At 37.9% G+C, this 20,044-nt stretch overlaps 1 protein-coding gene across 5 annotated transcripts in view; it reads left to right on the top strand.

Moving 5' to 3' along the window:
• Positions 1-20,044, top strand: part of PRKN (parkin RBR E3 ubiquitin protein ligase) — a 655,384-nt gene that overhangs the window by 523,168 nt on the left and 112,172 nt on the right. For all 5 annotated transcript variants that reach the window (XM_066178645.1, XM_066178648.1, XM_066178644.1 and 2 more), the window contains one exon: positions 10,145-10,206. In XM_066178645.1, coding sequence (XP_066034742.1) covers positions 10,145-10,206 — 62 coding nt within the window. The remainder of the gene's footprint in view (positions 1-10,144; positions 10,207-20,044) is intronic.

Here is a 20,044-nt window from a genome sequence, read left to right as displayed (position 1 = left end):
TTTTTATATACTGTTTATACAGAATGATGTCATATCCCAGGGAAAAAAAAAGAAATGCAAAATTTGAGAGAAAAGCATTACTGTTTCTGGGTCACAGGATATTGCTTCCCATTCTCCTTTCTGCAATAGTAATTTTGTGCATGCTTATGCATGTGTGAGTAAGAGAGTGAGACCTGCATGTGTGCATCTATTTTTCTGCAGATTTCTTTCTTTTTAGCTTGGCATATTGATTTTCTTGTACTGTGGACAGAAAATAACCTTTAAAAAATTGTATTTTAATATCCTTAAACAGTAGTTTTGGAATTTAAAAAGTGGAAAACTGTGTTCTCTGGCACCTGGCCACACCTTTCTTGGTGGTGCCATGGCTTATTCTATATTACAGAGTCAGTGTTAATAACCTCACTTGGTAAATACAAATGAGATGGAAATTTATTGCAACTGGGCTTTTGTCTATACCTTCCAAAATTATAGGAGAACATTTTCCTTAACTCAGCTTTTAAAAGGAAAAAGTATAAATATTTGCTTTTCAAATCTGATTCTCAGCATTTGGGCTTTGCAATATTGTTTGCCATGACAAAAATATTTCTGTTATTGGGCCATCAGCTACAAAACATTTGTGTAAACTTTAGTTTAATTTCAGCTTAGAAACCTTTTCCATTTCTGTATTATACTTGCTTAGTTCTGTATTTAGAAATTGGAATCTTTTAAGGATTTGCCCTTCAGTAACTAGTAAATGAAATTCTATAGTTATTTTTGCCTTGTGTTGACTTTTATTCAGAGATAGTTGGGTTTTCCCTGAGAAGACAATCTCCTCTCTCATAAAGTCTCCACCACATGCTGAAAACTCCTGACCTCTCACTTCCCTTCTCAAAGGTACTGATCATCATCAAAGGCCAATGCCAGCATGAAGGTGGGAATTTGAGAGAACAGAGTTTTCTTTAGAGATTTCAACTACTTTTTGAATAAAAGATGAGAAAACCTTTCATGAATTGAGCTGATAGAGCTAAAAACCTAGCAAACTGAGAGTGAAGAGCTCCTTTCAGGCCAGATTCCTGCAATGAGATTTTCACTTCCACGGTTTATATGGTAGAAGGTGTGAGTCTTCCAAAAGAAGTTTAAAATAGCACTCTTGTATCTCAACTAAAAAAAAAAAAAAATTAAAAAAAAAAAAATTCACCTGGTTATGGTAGAGCCCTAGACTTGTCCTCTTTGATGTAAAGAAACTGCAGAAATTACTTCTGTTAATTAAGAAGCATTTTTAAAAAATAGTTTTTCTGTAAAAGTTAATTTGGCAATAATCAAATCTTCCCACTTGCATGGGAAGAAGGGAGTTTCCTTTTTGTTTTTGCTTCTGGAGCTTCTGTATGTGAGCAGTAAAGGTCATAGCTCAATTTCTCATTACAGATAGACAGCATGGAATTTGTTGGGTTGCACGAGTTTGGTATTCACTGACTTTACTAAGAATTGTGTGGGTGAATTTACACCTATAATTTAAACTGGAATATTGAGCAAGCAGATGGTACAGACTATTCATCAAATATGTTTGCACTGTTGCATGGTTGCCCTGAAGTCTCAGTCTCTTGGGCAATACTGGATATTATTTCTTAGGAAACTTCTCCCCTCTGAAAGACGCTTTCAACAGTTTGTCCCAAAGCAGTGCAGAACATACAAAAAACTGCCAAAAATAACAAGCAGTGGCTTGCTGGCATTGCAGAACTCAATGCAATTCAGGGTTTGAATGCTGATGCGACTAAACAGTACTTGTTCAAGTGTGGTTTAAAAGCTGTTTTAAATGTGCAAAAAGGAAGCAAGGAAGTAGGTTCTAAACTGAAATGGCAGGTCAATATTTCTGCTGATATTTTTTGTGGCAAACATTAAAAGAAAACCTTAGCAGAAAATGGCTAATGTGGTTCATTACTTCTAGTCATTTGGCTTTAAAGCATCATTAAAAAAAGCAGTGAGTAACAGCATAGTGAAAGCCAGAGTTGTCTGCAACATGAGAAAGCCAGACCAGCAGAATTTGCAACAATCACTTTATGTGATCCTTTCCCAACTCTGATGCAGTCCGTTTGCAGAATTCTTTCACAAGTACTTCATGAAAGTAAAAAAAATAGTGCTCTGTGTCTCTGGAGGGTTTTGAATTTAAGAGCACACAGAGATGTACATATTGAGCTTGGAAACTAGCATCTAATGTCTCTAGTGGCTGGTTAGAACAGGACAAGTATTGTGTCCTGACAATCACGCTTTCATGAAATTTTCTTGACTTATAGCTTCAGCAGCCTTTTTGATAGCAAAATAATGTATAGGTCTTTTTACTGACTTCAGCTGTCAGAAGTCAATCAAGAAAAAAAGAAAATTAGCATGATGAGATCATTAATGAAGAGAAAATGGTATTTCAATTCTGATTTTTTTTAAGAGAATAGGTTTCTTATTGCAGATTGACCTTTGGAAAAATAGCAATTAAATATGTCCTTTACTGGCACATAGTCTTTTTAAGAAAATATTGCATTTTTTCTACAGAGTCAATTTGTTTGTTGATACAGATACCTGTAAGCACCATTGACTTAATTGTTGCTGTGATAGTTTGCTTGAACTGAAGAACAGCTCTGCCATTTGTAGTTTTAGAGAGATTATTAAAGACTTAAAGGAAAGATCTTCACCGTGTTTACCTCTTGGTACAGAAACCACATGCAAGTATTGCTTGTCATCTTCTCTGGTTCAGTATTGCCCAAGTGCAAAGCTGAGCTTTGCAGTCTAAATGCATGCCTGCTGACTTTGAAAGGACAGAATGCAATATTTCTTGCTTTTGAAACAAGATTTTTAATTTCCCCCCCCCCCAAGCGATCTATAATATTGAAGAACTATAATGTGTCCTGTTTTGGGCATATATTTGTATATCTACTCATCTAGATTATTGCACAGAAAAATATCATCTGCAAACTGATGATTATTAAAATTTTTTACAACTAAAGAATCCCGTGTAATTTTTTAGTTTACTTTATTTGGTTTTGCTGGATAGGTAGTTTTTTACACTAATTGTAAGGTGGCCAGTACAGTACAAGAAATTTGGGTACTAAAGAGTTGTCCACCAATTTTCAAACATACAGCTGACTGATTTCATGAGAGGGTTTGGAGTCTGATGTGTGCTTTTATGATTAATGGTGGTTAGTAATAATTGATGCTCCAGGTGAAGCTGTGTGCCCCTGTGAATCCTCTGCATTTTCAGACTTGCAGATGTAAGACATGGGACTTGAGATGATAAGTCACAGGACTGTTCTATGACCTTTCTCTTTTAAAAATTAAATCTTTTTATACAAAGGAGCAGGTATGTAAATATAAGTGTACATATACAAATTAATGAAGTTCTAAGGTTGCCTAAATTAGGAAATTATGTGAGCAGCAAGAAAAAAATCTCAATAATTTACTATTTACCAAAGTATTGCTCATGAGTGTTGTAAAAAAATTGTGAAAATGGCTATAGTAATATGCTTTTCTAGGATCTGTGAGAAAATACTTCAACATCTTTTCACAATGCACAAACAGTATTCCAAATATAGCCTTATATGCTTATATTCTATAAATTACCCACTTGATAGTCCTAATAATATTTTTCTCTTTTCAGTAAAATATTTATGCATTCCAGACACTCTCCTTAGTTTTGTCTTTGTTCACATTCATATGACATCAAAAATGAGAAAAGGTCATCTGTAACATCTGAACATTTAATTAACACAGGGACAGAGAAATCACTTCATACTTTGAAATCACTGTCAGTTCCCATAAGAAAACTGTGATTTCATTGTCACCAGCACAGTATTGCTTTTCAATGGAAGAGATACTGACATCAGAAAGGTGTGGGGGTTTACAACAATATTCTGGTTAGTTGAGCAATTTAGAGGAGACTGGGAAAGTGATGTAGCAAATTAATGCGCACTAGTTATGGGACTTCAGACATGTTAAGTTTTGTGTGAAAGTCTAGTCTGACTCCACCTTTCTTACTGCCCTGTTTGCACTTCCATTGTTATACTCAGTGCAGCAGGGCTGTGCTCCTCCTGCCATTGCTGCTCATTTGACAGTGTTGTGTAACTTGTAATCACTCCAGGAGTCCCAATCACTGTCCCACTGTAGCTGAGGTTGGCTGTGCTCTGGATGCACACCTGCTATAACAAGCACCTCTGAGCTGCAGGATTCCCTCATCACCTTTCCTTGCTGTGCTTGCAGGCCACCTTGCACTTGCCTATATATATAAAACTGTTGCTGCATTACATGTCCTGCCATTAGAGTTCTGCACTGCCAGATTTTTAGGATGATGTTTTTGAAGACAGAACATTTTCTATACTTATATTAAATCCAGGGAAAAAAGAAGGCAATATATCCATTAATTTTCTAAGCATGAAGTGGTTATTCTCAAGTATTTAAAACATTTTCCAGTGGCAAGCTTGGTTTGGCAATTAGCACTGTGAAAAGATATCCTTTGAAGGACACTGATAGATATTCGTGCATGGTTATGTTCAGAGCCCACAAAAGGGATGTACTTTTCAGAATTAACAAGTGTTGATGCAGACATAAATTCTAAGTGAGAGAAATGGAAGTTGCACTGTGCTCATAATGTAAATGCTTAGCTTGCATGGAGCTAAATGTGAGGGGGATATTTACATGCTCCAGTGTTAAGCATATGTAGAAATTATTGGAATTGCAGCTGTTGAGTGAAATTCAAATATTCTAACTTTAAAAGTCTAAAAGTTAGTTGTTTCAATCTTGCCAAGTCACCTTAAACTCCTCACTTAATGGAAATAAGGGGCTATTTTTTTTGTGCCTGTCTTGGATGGTGGGAATTACCCTGTGAAAGCATGTATTCCTTCTATCAACTATAAAGGAAGCATGCAAGGAATATATTAGACTCATATAGCCAACATTTTGATGCTCAAATGCATTGAAATGAATCTCACACAACTATACCGTTTGGGGAAAGATGAAATTTAAAATGCAAAGCATGAAATAATGCTGCAAATGTATGGCAGAAGATGTAGCATAACCCTGCAGTGGCTCGTAACTGTGGCCAGTGAAGACATTTTGTGATTTTCTTTGATTCTCTGTACCCCTGTTACTTCTCAGTTGGCTCTATTTGTAGCAGCTGTCATATGTTGCTTCAGTTTTGCCATTTTATGCAAAATTAAAGGCTTGGTTTAATTTTTCGTTCGCCTTCTCTCTGAAGAACATAAGTCAAACAGAGGGATAATTTTAAGGAAAAAAAAAAACAAAACAGAAGCTAATTCTGTATGAGAAAAAATATGTGAAGACTTGCGTAATTAAATTGGTAGTAGTTGGAATCATCCTTTAATTACAAGTGTAGTTGAAAATGTGTGTTCAGACCAAATGAAATCAGAGTATTTATGATGTTAGAAGACATCAAGCCATCCTTCCTGAATCTTGCTTCTTTATTCTTCTCTTAGAGATACATGTACTTATATGAACAGATTAAAAATATGTTTATGAAGAGAATACCACAATGTAAATTGCAAATTTACAGTTACACACTTCTGTAACTTTAAATGGACCTTTCATTCATAAGTGCAGCATTTGGAGTTATTTTATATTATAGAGTAATATGGGACTCAAGTAACAACAAAATTATTGAAACAAGTAAACTGGTGTATGATGGAGTGTGTTGAAGCAAGTAAAGTGCTTAACTTTAATTTAAGTAATAAAACTTTAAACAGAGGCAAAGAAATTACTTGTTATGACTTTATAAAACTGCTGGTCCTTTGAATTGGGCATCATGCCTTCATGATTTTCCTGCTTAGACTTAGGCTCATTCCTGAAAGATCAAATTAGTTTTATGCATCTGATTGGTCTAAGATCAGTGGAACTAAGAGTTAAAAGTGGTATAAAAATATTAAATATTTGCATCAGTTTTATATTTCTTATACCTTGCTCTGCCTTCATAGTTAGCAAGAACCTGTAACAGGCAACTGTAACTGAGAACATACTAAACTTAGAGGTTTGAGTGTGAGCTGAAAGAGGCAACAAATAAGCAATTTAGCTGCCATTTTATCAGTCTGCAGGTGTCCTCAATCCTGAGTTTTGGCTTCTGATTAAAGCCAATTGTCCGTGCTTTTGCACTGTTTCCTTTCAGTACTCTTATGTGTAATTATTGTTGATTATTTCTTTTAATATTCCTATGGTTTGGATTATCTCTGTGGAAATTTCATGAAGGCTTGTACTTTTCAAGTAAAAATTGGAAAGAGGGAAGCAAAATGTTTTGGTAATTGTTGAGACCATTCATTTTAAGGGGTTATTTAGGACAGAGGACATAAAAACTAATCCTCAAAGCATTCCATACAAAATAGCAGAAATCTGTAAGGTGCAGTTTATTTATGTCATTTGGCATGTGCTAGTTTTGCATCAAAAGCTTAGAAAATACAATTTTCTATAAATGTTTGTTGTGTACAGTTGGCCAGTGAACCCACTGGGTCCTGTGCTTAACTACTAATAATTTTCAAGTTTCCATGTGTATTTTCAGATACATTAATATGTTGGTGGATATATGGAGAAATTGGTGGGTGAGATGAAAAATAGTTCTCAATAGTTTTGAACAGGGAGGGGTTTTTTTAAGTCTCTTTATGTTTTATTTATGGAATGGTTATTTGTCATAGCCTTTGTCTCTAGTCACAGCGGGGGAAATCAACATAATTCAAGACTTTTTCAAAACTCACAGATGTTTGGTAAAAATAGGTTATGGTGTTAGAGCATTTTTTTACAAAGGTCCACTTATAGAAAGAAGAAATTAAATATAGAAAAAGGAAACATCTGAAATTTACCCAGAAATATTTAGAAAAAAGAAAAAAAGAAAAACAGAAAAGGAAGATTTCTTTTTTTCCCTGGGATTATTACTTCTGAAATGTGACAATCTGAGATGACTTCTTACAGACAGCAGACTGTTAAGATGTGTCGGTATAATTCAAAATTGTATGCATTTGACATTTCTGAACTCATTGCTGAAAAGAATCGTGCCAACAGTGACATAGTTTTTAAGCTCTATCTCTTTGCTAGTAACGTCAGGATCTGTTGTATAATCAGCTAAGCAAGATCCAGTGAAAATCTGAACTATGAAAAGATTGAAAACTAGGTAGGGCAAGTCTCTGAAAAACAGACTATACAAAATATTGCATTTGGAAGAAGATGCAGCAGTGGATGCCTAGTAACACTTAAACATGCATGTTTTTTGTAGAATCATAGAACAGTTTGAGTTAGAAGGGACATTTAAAGGTCATCTAGTCCAGCCCCCCTGCAATAAGCAGCAACACCTTCAACTAGGTCAGATTTCTCAGAGCCCTGGCCAGCCTGATCTTGAATGGGGCAACGCATTCCAGTGTTTCACCACCCCCACCACAAAAATATTTATTTCTTATATCTGGTCTAAATCAACCCTCCTGCAGTTTAAAACCATTGCCCCTTGTCCTTTCGCCATAGGTCCCATCAAGTTCTGGAAGGCTGCTATAATGCCTCCCCCAAGCCTTCTGTTTTCCAGGCTGAACAATCCCAATTCTCTCACTTTTCCTAACAGGGCAGGTGTTCCAGCCCTCTGATCTTGGTGAACTTGCTCTGAACCCACTCCAACACATCCACATCCTTCTGATGTTCTGGGGATCCCAGAGCTTGATGCAGTGTTTCAGGAGGGATCTCACCAGAGCAGAGGGGCAGGATCCCTTTCCTGGCCCTGTTGCCCACACTGCTTTGGATGCAGCCCAGGACACATTTGGTTTCTGAGCTGCAAGTGCTCCATGCCAGCTCATTTCCAGCCTCTCACCCCCAGCACCCCCAAGTTCTTCTTGGCAGGACTGCTCTTAATCCATTCATCTCCAGGATGTATGGAAGAAAGAGAGGATGCATGTAAGGAGTTCATATAATTTATGTGTGAGGGCAGAATAGGATGAATTTCTAGAGGAAAAAAGGATACTCAGGAAATATGATTTCAAGAAGAATAGAGAGAAAAGGTTCTTGCTGGGAAAGGAAAAGGAAACCTTTCAATTTTAAGGAGTTGAGTGAATAACAAATTGGAAAAGATAAGAGGGAAGAAAGAAATACTTGATTGAAGTAGAAGCTGTAAGAAAAGCAAACTGTAGTTTAGTTGGTGTTCTAAAGCTAACATCTGTCAAAGATTAACAGGCAGAATTACATGAACTCATAATTATCCTCTACACTTAGAAATTCCTATTGCAGAATGCAATCAATGCAGATATTTTCAGGGAAAATCATGTGAAGCAAAATATATTGCTAATTATGTAAGAACCTGAGGCTAAGAGAGGGGAACCGTGCAATAAGTTTTGATCTGAAACACAGAGAATACAACTGTTCTGGACTACAACTCAGGGCTCAGGTCAAGAAGCTAGTGAGAGAGAGAGTTGGATGGAGGTGTAAATCCCAGTGAGAATACAAGAAAGTGCTGGGTAGCAGTGATTCTGTGGTAGGAGTAGCAAGGACAATTAAGTGCATTGAGAAAGAGAAAGAATGAACAGCATGGAGAAAATGAGAAAAGAAACTTAAAAGTGGTACAGAGGTTGTGGTTCTAGAAGTTGAGGCGAATAAAATCTGATTAAGAAATAATCACTTAGCACTAAAACATGCATTCACATATGTGAATACACTTCTGCATGAGGAAGAGGTGGGTGAAAAGAAGCCTGTAAGAATATCATAGGTTTCATTAAATGGAAGAAATACTAAAATTTACATAGAGACAATTCATTAATAGGCAATTCTCTACTATATGCTTAAACCTGGGCTGACTTCAAATCTTGTCTTACCTTTTTAAGGCTTTGCTGCTGAAGTTGCATAGATGGTGCATTCTTCACCTATTCCTCCTCAGAATGACAATAAAACATTTAGCAGTAAAAAGTTGACTTGAGTAACAGTTAAATCAGTTTTCTACGTGGAAAAATTATGCAAATACAAGACCTGTACTGTGTACTTGTGTCTATTGCTCATTTTTTGCCTTTTTAGTTATGTTGCTTTCAAGTGTAGTCTTTTCTTCTGCATCCCTAAAGACAACTATGACAACAGAAAGTGTGAGTGTAGGCCATGTCTCATTGGCCTTGAGTAAAACCATGGTGTTGGTGGAGACTTCCTGATAGTTGCATCCAAATTCATTTGTATTCTTTTAATGGCAGTCATGAAGAGTGAAAAGTAACCATTTGTAGTAGCATCAGCAGAAAACCAGGTTGATAAAGACCTTTGTTGCTCCCATTTTCTGGGGGAAACTGTGCTTTTAATTCCTTTAAGAAATTTTGTCTGTTCGCAAAGAGATGCTTCAATTTATGGTAAAAAGAGTAAAGCCCAGATAGCTTTTGCAGTCTGTACTTTCATCCCTTGTCAGGAATTAGTCTGGTAGTGTATGAAAGTCATTTACAAGAGTAGTGTACAGCAGCCTTGGATTTCATCACCAGGAAGGTAACCACAATCTGAACAGGTCACTAAAGTGCATGACAGCTAGCAAGACATATTCTTTCTTACTGGCTGCTACAGATGTGAAAGTTTGTAGTGATTGAAAATTAATGTCATTGCAAAATTCTGGTAAATTACTCCTCTTCCTGTGTTCTTGGTTTGTGTGTTAACACCAGTGGGTAACAGCCATATATATGTGAAATGGGTTATATTTGTGACAGCCAAAATTGAAGTGGTCTGTGGGGCCTTTTAAATCCCTCAGGAAATAAGGAAAATCATGTATTATTCTTAGAAATGAGTCCAAACCTGTTGTGTGAATCAGAATTCAGCTTTGGGCAGCTCCAACGTTTTGATGTGAGATCCTCTTTTAACAGGCTTTTTGGCTTATACTACGGGTTGGTGGTATCTGGCAGACAGTGCTGCCCTTTTCATCTTGCTTTTGTTTGTAGTCCTTTGGGGAAAGGGCTAAAATATTCGGAATATAACCTTTCTAAGTGTTCTTGGTAGCATGCTCAGAAATGTGGAAGGATTATTTGATAGATGGTTTTCAGTTTTCTGATGCCTGCAGAGCCATAGCTAATCTTTCTAATCTTCTTTATCTAAGGTAATCTGTATATTCTATCATCTCTGCATCTACGTGTCTTATGCTGAAACTGCACTGACAGGAAGCTCTAAAATGCCTATTTTTGTTTCTTTCCAACAGCTGGCTGTCCAGATTCCTTGATTAAAGAACTTCATCACTTCAGAATTCTGGGAGAAGAACAGGTGAGTTAGCATCTCAAAGGCAGCATCTTAATGTCATGAAAGATAGACGCTAATGAGACAGTTTCATCTGTCTCCAGGGAAATAGAGTGTATCTCATGACCTCCAAAGACCTGAAATGTGGGGGGAAAAAAAACACACAGGAGTTATATGTGAGAGTTGGGGTTTTTTTCATTCTATCCGTCAGCCTTGACAGGTTATTAATTGCCACATCTGCTACCTGCCTCAGTTTTTCAGCTTTTGACTACAGCAGTAAACAGACTCTCCAAAGCAGCAGACAGACAAACAATCTGACTATTGGACTGGTCCTTATGGTTACTCATCCCTTTGTGTGTCCTTTTTTCTCTTTTAAAATAATGTTTCTCATTATAGCTGTGCTTTGCACTCAGAAAACTACTTCTGTAGAGGGACCTTAGAAAAGCATAAATGAAGTATGCTTTGCAACACTCACAAGAAGGTCAGTTATTATTTTGTCAGTAATGAAATACACATACAGAGGTATTGAAAAACGGCCTTAAATTTTGAGAGACAAGTTGAATTTTCAAGCGCTCAATGCTTCTGAAATTCAAGTTGTCTTTTTATCTGAGGTATCCCTCCTAAGGTAGTGGTTACAAAGCCTGACTGCATGACACACAGCTGCAGGTGCTAGGGACCAAGGGGCTGAAAGCCCAGCATTAGTGTGCTGTACATGACAATATCCACATCTTTTAATGAACCTGGCACCAAGGGACTTGCACAACGTTGTATGAGGGCTGTGACAGAGGTAGGAGCAACTCCTAAGATGTTAATTCAAAGTCTTGTTTCATCATCTTAAAATCAGATTACATTGTCAAGAACAACCTGTTGCTTCTCCTTTCCCTGTCACTCTCCATTTTTACTACAATTATGGCTGCTGTTCCAATTTCTAGGCTTCCAATTTTCCTCCAGCAGCCCCCACTTTAGTTGTTATAGAGAGTCACAAGTCATGTTTCTCAGGGACTCAGCTTTTCCTTAGCAAGAGATACTGGAAGCAGGAATCTGGTGAGATTGAGGACTTAGGAAGAGGAAATAAAAGAAGTTACGACCAGGATTGATGGGGTCAAGAGACTGATTAGAGCTACCTGACAAACGGAGGACCAGTGAGATGAAGCCTGGGCAGAATGAAGAGATGGGGTTGTTTCATGGGAAGGTTGGGAGTAGAAACCAGAATGATAAGGATAAGGGTCCGACAAGGAGCGTGGACCAAGGGCTGGAAGGGAATGACCAAATAAAGAAGCTTGCTGAAGAGACTGGTAAATAAAGGGAGATCTGCACTTAAGCTCTGTGGAGAGATGAAGCTAAGTAGTCTAATAAGAGTGGGACAAAAGGAGACATTTGAAGGAAAAGTAAGGAACAGCTAAACCAAAAGACTGCAAGCATGAGAGAAAGGTCTGAATCAGACAGGCTTGAAAGCCCCCCTGGAAAAGCCCTAGAATGGAGCTGTGGGCCTTAGCCTGATAATGACAACTGACAGAGAAATATTTAACTGATGGACTTTATTTGCAAACAGTGAACATTGTCATGAAGCTTAAATTATTCCATTAGTCCGTACAAGTAGGAGGATTGTTGCAGATATATTCTGTCCCTACAAAGGCATTGTTATCATGAGTCTACTGAAGACCACAGTAGCTTTTATTTGAAGTTAGCAAAAACGTTGATGTTCAGAAAATAAATAGGTGCAAAACCAAGACAAAAGAAAATTAAAATAAATCTAAATGAAGAAAGAAAGGAATTACATGCAGAGTAATTCATGTGACTATCTATTTATTTCTTACACTTATTTCATTATATACTTGCTTTTTAAAATTATTTAAAATGTTTCTTTTTCTGTAATCATGCCTACTAGATAGAAAAAATCATAATTAATTATAACACTGTTTTATTCAGACTCCTTACAATTTCAATATTATAAGCCATCATACATTTTCTTCCACTCTAAGCAATAGCCAAAGAAAAATAGGGACATGTTCCTGATTCATATCCTATCTTGATTTATTTTTAAAGTGCTTATGTATTTAAGGCCAGATTATAAAAGCAGAATGGACTATTGTGATAATCTGTTCTGATCTACTTTAGAATACACATTACATGACTTTTTTTGGATTAATTCTTGTTTAAACTGCAGTATATTGCCTAGAAAAGCATCTATTCTTTGTTTACAAATCACTTGCAGACTTTAGCCCCTATTATACCTCTCAGTAGTGAAAGACAAAAGATTTCCAGCCTCTTTCCTTTCCACCACTCCACCAGCACCAGCGTGTTTCCTATGTTGCATATTCCTCAGAGTTCAAGCAAAAAAACCCTGCTGTCCCTCTTTTGTTCACTGAGCATCTGTTTCCTGTAAATAAAAATATAAATAAGCTGACCATATAAATGCACATATAAATGTAAATACTTACCATATGTAATGTCTGTTGATGTCATTAGGAAAGAAAGGTTTTGAGTGGCTCTCAGGATCAAACCTCTTGGAAACATGTGTCTGCCTGTCTAGCTGAAGTATCTTTATATAAATGTAAGCATTAATGAAAAACTAATGCTGAGAAATAGGAGTGTGAAGAGTTGATGATTAATATCTTCTTAAAGGAGTTGTATAATAATAAGACTCTTGTTAAAATAATCAAACTTCTTGATAGTCTCCTGGACATGTAAAGTTTTCATGTCTTCTATTTTGTTAGGAACATACATCGTGGGAAATTTATTCCAGCTGGAAAGTCTATCTTTTAAGGTTTAGCCAGTGGCAACAAGATAGTTTTCAAAGAGATAGTCAGTTTTGGGCTTTATGGAAAGACACAGTCATAGTCTGCATGGTGAAACAGAAGAGTACAAGCTTCCCTGGTACATGATATGCATTGTGGATACCTAGTTTATCATATAAAACCAACTTCCAGAGTAACTGGCTGAAAATGCAAGACAAATACACTCAGCAACAGATTGCTACTCCACTTGATACTTGACTCTTTGAGATGTTGCCAGAGAGTCTGACCCAGGAAGAGTCTCCAGAAGCAGCTTTGTCTGGTTTCTTTTGGACTCCCTTGTCACAGACTCTCCCAGTCCAGAAGGGTCTGTACAAGGCAGACAGTCTTCTGCACATGGAGGAGGAGTCCCAGGAAGGGTAAAGCCTGAGGCTTTCTAATTGCCCAAAGCTCCACTGAGCTTTCTCTTCCAATTTGCTGTCACTTTTCATAGTCTATCTGTTTCCCCCAGCTTAATGGGTGCAGCCCAATCTGCTGGCTGACTCCTCCATTTTTTTAAGTATCTGAGATACAGCCAGGATCGGATTGAAAGATTTTGTTAGTGGGGAGCTATTAACAAGCAGCACAAGGTAAGAAAGTCTCCCACAGTAGCCACTTGCCCTGTCAGGCTGGCTGTCTCTGCAAGTAAATGTTTCTACAAGTGGTCATAGTACAAGCTGCTTACAAATATGTGCTAAAAATGCACCAAATATGGGCTCTGTTCAAATACAGTGGAAGGCAGATAATTCTACAAGCCAATACTAGAGACAGCAGAGAAAACACTCCAAGCATAAACACCACAATATACCAGCATAGCAAGATGACTTGCAGTGAACTGTTACGGAGTCTCCCTAATGACTCTATGAGAAACTTCCCTCTTGTCCCCAAAGTGATAAAAAAAATCTTGTTTAATTGTTTAAATGGAATATTGTGATTCATGAATAAAATAGTAGCTACATCTGAAGGCTGGAAGGGAAAACAAATAACACAAGAGCAAGCAATCTGCTGCTATACCTGAGTGCCCCCAACAGGTCACAGCACAGATGAAGCAGATGACTTGCTAGTGACAGGAAAGAAAGCTGCTAAGCAATGGATAGCTGCACTTCTCTGTTACATCATCTGCTCTGACAACTTTGCAGAATGTATTGGCCAGTTCCTTGATATTTTGACAGGGGAACGATCAATTTTAACAGATCCCTCCTATCAGCTGCTACTGAAACTCATATCACTGCTCACTTCTAGAACATTTAAAACTATTGTGAGCTTTATATCCCTGGAATCTGAGCAAGTCTGAATGGAGACAGTTGGGGGCAGGGGGGTGTTGTTTGGTTGGTTGGGGTTATTTGTGGGATTCTGGTTTGGTTTTGGGGGCGTTGGGGTTTTTCCCCACATTTCCTTGTCAATTAGGGAAAAGTTATGCAAAGGAATACCCTAGAATACCCTGTTTTGAAAATCTGCAGATGCACGTCTCCATGCTCTTCCCAGGTGGTGTGGGCTTGTGCTAGTGAGCTGTAAATTTAGGAGATAGAGAAATCAAGTGTGAAATGAACACAATGTGGTTAGAGATCATTTAACATTAGTTGAGGTTTGGAAGGATTTTGTGTACAATGCGTGGGTGTGACAAGGATGCTTTTTTTTTATTGCAATACTTGCTAGAGGAATTTTTTTTTCAAATGCCTGCTACTGAATATTCATGTAAAGTCAGTCTTAAAGTAATTGATATATATTTACTCATTCAGGCAAAAGTAATGTCAGATGACAATTCTAATTAATCAGCTGAGTTTAGTACAGAAAACTGCCAAATATGATCAACAAAGTGCTTCTGAAGTATTTCTGGGTAAAGATTTTTTTATAACTACACTTGGTGTTGTGGGTTAGGTTTGTTCCTTCTTTCTCTAAAGAATTTTTTCCCCATAAGTTACCAAGGAGACCAAGTGTTGGATACTTGAGAGTACTTAACCGAAACAAAGCGGTGGACAAAGGTGGAAGGGGGAGATAACACAGGTAAAAGACAAAGCTTGAGGCAGCTGCGGGTGGGCTTTTCTTTTTCCGGCGTTTGGGGAGAAAGAGAACGGCTGTTGCTGGCTGGAAGAGTGTCACTGTGGCCAAAGGGATCCAGTCCTGGAAAATCTACTATCACCGGTTCAGCCTGAATCCGGAGTTTTCCCGGCCATCCGCGGAGGCTGGTCCAGGCCCTGCCTCGCCTTCGGCTTCTTCGGCGCTGCTCCTCTTGCTACAGCGTGACCCTGCACCCCCTGCGCTGCCGGGACATCCTGCCCCTCTCTGCCGGGACACCCTGCCATCCCAGCTACCAGCCCGGGACTTTTCCACTGTTCCAGCTTGGTGTTCTGAGGATCCTGCAGGGACACCGAAACCAAACTGCCCTGGGTTTTGTGAAACAAAGCCCTCAAGGTTCTTAGTACTGTTTTCGTTTGTTATTAATGCTGTAGTTGTTTGGTGGGGTTTTTTGTGTTTGTTTGCTTTGTATTACATACTAGTAAAGAACTGCTATTCCTATTTCCCAAATCTTTGCCTTAGAGCCCCTGATTGTAATTTATAATTAAAAAAGAAAAAAAAAGGGGCGGGGGGGGGGGGGGGGGTTTACACTCTCCATTCCAAAGGAAACTGCAGTTGTTTTTTTTTTTAATTACCTGGCAGATACCTGTCTTCCCAAACCAAGACACTTGGGCAAAATCTAAGCTACATCTCAGTATATTCTAACCAGTTAAAGAACAAAATTAATTTTCACTGGATGATTTCTCTAGTTCATCATTACTAAGCCAAAGCTATTTTTTTAGTATTCTAGAACCTTTATCTTTACAAGTGTAGTTTCTTACACCTCTGCTGCTTCCCACCCAGTCCCCTGGCTTCAGCTACTATTCCGTGTCAGTGATAGCTACACACATTTCTCAGTCCCTGCCATTTTTCCGTCTCTCTTTTCTCTCCATCTCATTTTGCTCACCTTTTGGATTTCTCACCACGGTCCCATCACACGTTCTCTAAGACTGAGCTGCTACATTTAACTCTTGGTCCTCTTTGCACCACGTTTTATTCTTAATAGCTGGAACTTCACAACAAACTTTACAGCCTTGCAACTTCATATGAGCAGTGATATGCCTCTTTCCTTCCTATGCTGTACCTGCCTGGAATGTCTCCTAACCACCTTCTTCCCTCATTCATAGATAATTGGGATTCCTGTGAATTCCTCAGTTTTGTCGTTTCTGGATTATCATAACTTTAGCCTTTGAGTTCTTGTCATAAGCCGGATATCTCTGCATTCTTACACTTTTTGAACATATTGTACAGTAGGCAAGTTAAAGTCATTTATTTTTGGTTCAACAGCTGAAATAAAAAATGTAAAGAAAGTTAAACTACTTAGTCAAAATGAATTTGAAGGAATTTTTTTTCCATCAAAACCAAGAAAATGTGTCATTTTATATAGAATTCTATTTTCTCTTCCACCCAGCTTTCATTTAATTCAGAGGGAAGGTTTGAACCCCTGTGTTCAGGATCTCAGGTGCACATGGAAGTTAGGGCTTCTTCCATGCCTTGGACAGCTTTGATGTGCTTTCAGGAAATATACATGTGTCCACTCTTGTGACCTGGGAACTGGAAGCTAATACCTACTGCACTGAAACTCAGCTCCACAGTTTGCAACAGCATCAACTGAACAGATTTCCTTGCATCAATTACAGCCTTGGCGGCTGTCACTTGTAGTGGGAAGAGGAATGTGCATTTGAGCTCCACAAGGGTCAGAAGAAACTGAATGTTTATCTCTGGCATTCAATCTATTTGGACTGATCCCCCAGTACCTGCTGGTAGATCACAAACTTCCAGTGGTTTGTAAATACAGTGCTCACCCATACACTGCTCAATCCCCTTTCTCCATTGTATCATATTGCCCCTCATATATTCAGTTTGATTTCCAATACACCCTGCTCCAGCATCCTCTGTTCTATATTTTATCTTTTCATGTTCATCACTTTGTGTTTGCTTTCATATCATTCTGCTGACTGCAATCTTCCTTTTATTCTCCCGGTCTCTACTCCAGTTTAAATTTGTCTGTGAACTGTAGTGCACTGTTCCAGTTAGAGGTTTGTTACATAAATATTTTCTTAAATGACTGCCTTACCCAGTTTTCCATGTCAGGCAAATTCCAGCCCTCTAGAGGTGGTTGTCTTTCTTGTCTCCTTGGGTGCTCCTGTGGTTACAAGGAGCCGATGCTCTGAACTTGGTCTTCCAATCTGACCAGGGGCCAGCAGAGAAGCCCAAAAACTCAGGAAAAGTAAATTAGGGATGCTCCATGGAGAGCCATGTCAGTCCATCACTTTTAATCTGTATTTTAGATTACACATTTGTAAGTATTCCTACTAGTCCAAGGAGTGCTACTGGTTTTGTACTGTAAGTTGCCTAATTACATTATGGAACTAATTCTTGGAGCTTTTGTATGTGCATAATATATATAAATAAAGTGCTTAGTCTACATTATGGACCAATAGCCTGCACAATCTAATTTTGAAACACACAGATGGTTATTTGATTTATAGGAGCAGTAAAAACAATCTGACTCCAGAAAGTAGATTTCCTTTCCTCTGAGACTTTTACATGCAGTTAAAGAAACAAGTAATTGAATTACATTTCAGAGATTTGGGCTTTACATCTACTGTTATACTTTTGTCCAAAGTTGTCTGCAAGGCTGCTACTGAGCAGATGATTTGGGGGGGGGGGGGGGGGGGGGGGGGGAAGGAAAGGAAAATAAAGAGAACCATACCCAAAATGCAAAAACAAAAATAAAAGGCTCAAGTGCTGTGGCAGGGGGATTGGAATAAATGACCGTTAAGATTCCTTCCAACCCAAACCATTCTATAATTCTATGATATTAAATAATAATTTGTAAATTAATTGACATGGCCAGGAATCACTGTGTTCATGAAGTGTATTTTGCAGGATTTTTGTGCATCCAGGAGCATTTCAGTTTTGCTTTGATATCTGAATCTTAATGTAACTGAAAAGACTGCAATCTGTAGTTAATCTGTTATTCCTGTGTCAACCCAGAGATTTTATTTTGTTACCCTTGATTTACAACATCAAATGATTGAATTTCCACTGCTTGAAAACCCAGTATCATTCTAAGATTCAGGGGAAACCATCCCAACCTGGAAAGTAGAGAGCAAGGTTACAATTATCCAGCCTCTGTGTCTATGTCATACTGTAATTTATAATCTAAAGGCCCTGACAAGTCTCTACAAAGATTACACTAAAGGACTTCATTCTATGGTTGAAATACCGTAAGTAGAGATTGTAAGTAGAGCTTTTTCAACTCCAAATTTTATCCCCTGAAAAGTTTTGGGCTGAATGGGACAATTCACATTGTGAATTGGGGAAGGTTCACAAATGGATACAGTGTTCAGAGAGCAAACAGAATGTTTTGCAGCTACCTTGTTCACATACCTTTAGTTGTCTTAGCACCAATGTTTTAGAGTAAACTGCATTTATGAAGCTTTGGGGTTTTTTCCATATCGGCATTGAAATATATAGTTCTGGGGGAATCCAGCAACTATTTACTGACCTGTATTTCTGAGGACCTTATTACAGTAGGGCAGAGATGCCTGACATGCTTTGCCTGGAAGCTGCTTTCTAGCAGCAGTAGATGGCTGGTGATTTCCGTGTAATTTTGTGCCATTCATTACCATAGCATTTGACGTCCTCATGACTATTAATGGATTTTGCCTCTTAACATTACATTGAAATCAGCAAGTATCATTCTTCCTCTTTACAAATGGGGAACTGATGAGAAGCATAGATTAAATGACTTAGGTGAAAGCCACAGGAAGGCTGTGCTGCAGCCAGGAATGAAATCAGGTGCCGTGAATGCCAATTCCATCAAGTTTCCCATATATTATACTTTGTGAGAGGTTTTTCCTAAAAATAATTGGAGATACTTTCCTCCTTGTAGCATGCAGAACAACTTTACATATGATGAGTGCATCTCTAAATAGGACGCACACTAAAAATTGTGTATGGATAAAAATTGAGTAATGGATGCTGTGAAATACTTTGAATGGACAGAAGAGCTAGATTCGTCTTTCAATGACAGCTCTTTACACGTTAGATATCTAGCCTAACTTTTCTCAGCTTTTTCCATAGCACTTCTGTAGGGTGATTGATCTTACCTATTGTAGACATCATACCTAAGTCAGGATAAATGCCCTCCTTGAGATCTTATTTCTTCTCATTCACTTGGAGCCTTCTTTAGGCTAGATGTTTAATTTTAGATGAACTAAAATTCTGTGAGGTGGCTCACACTCTAAGCTATCTAGATACTTTTGCCTTGGTTTTAAAAATAGCTTGGGGCAGGTGAGTTAGGATCAGCATTATTTGAACTGAAGAAGCTATTTTAAGAATCACCTAATTTCACGCCATTTTCTAGGAAGTTGTCAATTCTCTCATTGTTTTTAAAAAAACAGGGCACTCGAGGGCTCAGTTCTTATTCAGATGTACAAATCTAAAGAATAAAGATGAAGTGCATCCCATCTCTCCTGTTAATTATAAAAGAAGTCTACACAACCAGTGCAATTATAGGCATCGTCAGTGTGGAAATTGAAACTAAATTAAAGTACTTCTTACCTTAGGTCTCCAGTTAAGAGGTGGGGTAAACCAGTGGGTGTTGTGTGCTGTAATTTCCTTAAATATCTCATCCAGACATGATCATAAACACATCACGGGCTCCAAAAACATTTAAGGGCTCTTGAAAATTGATTTGCTTAATGCATGTTGATTACGTGAGTCCAGTTTGATACGGCTGTGGTGTATAGGAAGAAATGTATCCATCTCTAATTGATATGGGCTGTCACTATATGCAAATATTTAATTAATAATTCATGACAATAGTCTTGGTCCTTCACAAGTGTTTTATAAATTCACCCTTAATGTAAAGTGAGTCATTTTGTTTCTGGTCACTGAATAAAGAGTATAAATCCACATATATTGTGTAGATTGTGTTATGACAGCAAACCTGTTCTGCTACTTCATGTTTCAGTTGGTTGCTGGGTTTTAATTGAGCAGGACACAAGAGAAAAGTAATTGGAGAA

The sequence above is a fragment of the Chamaea fasciata genome, unplaced genomic scaffold, assembly GCF_029207755.1.
Source record: "Chamaea fasciata isolate MVZ Bird 193981 ecotype frontalis unplaced genomic scaffold, bChaFas1.0.hap1 SCAF_3, whole genome shotgun sequence".
Taxonomy (NCBI): Eukaryota; Metazoa; Chordata; class Aves; order Passeriformes; family Sylviidae; genus Chamaea; species Chamaea fasciata.
This window is presented reverse-complemented; position numbering and strand designations above follow the sequence as displayed.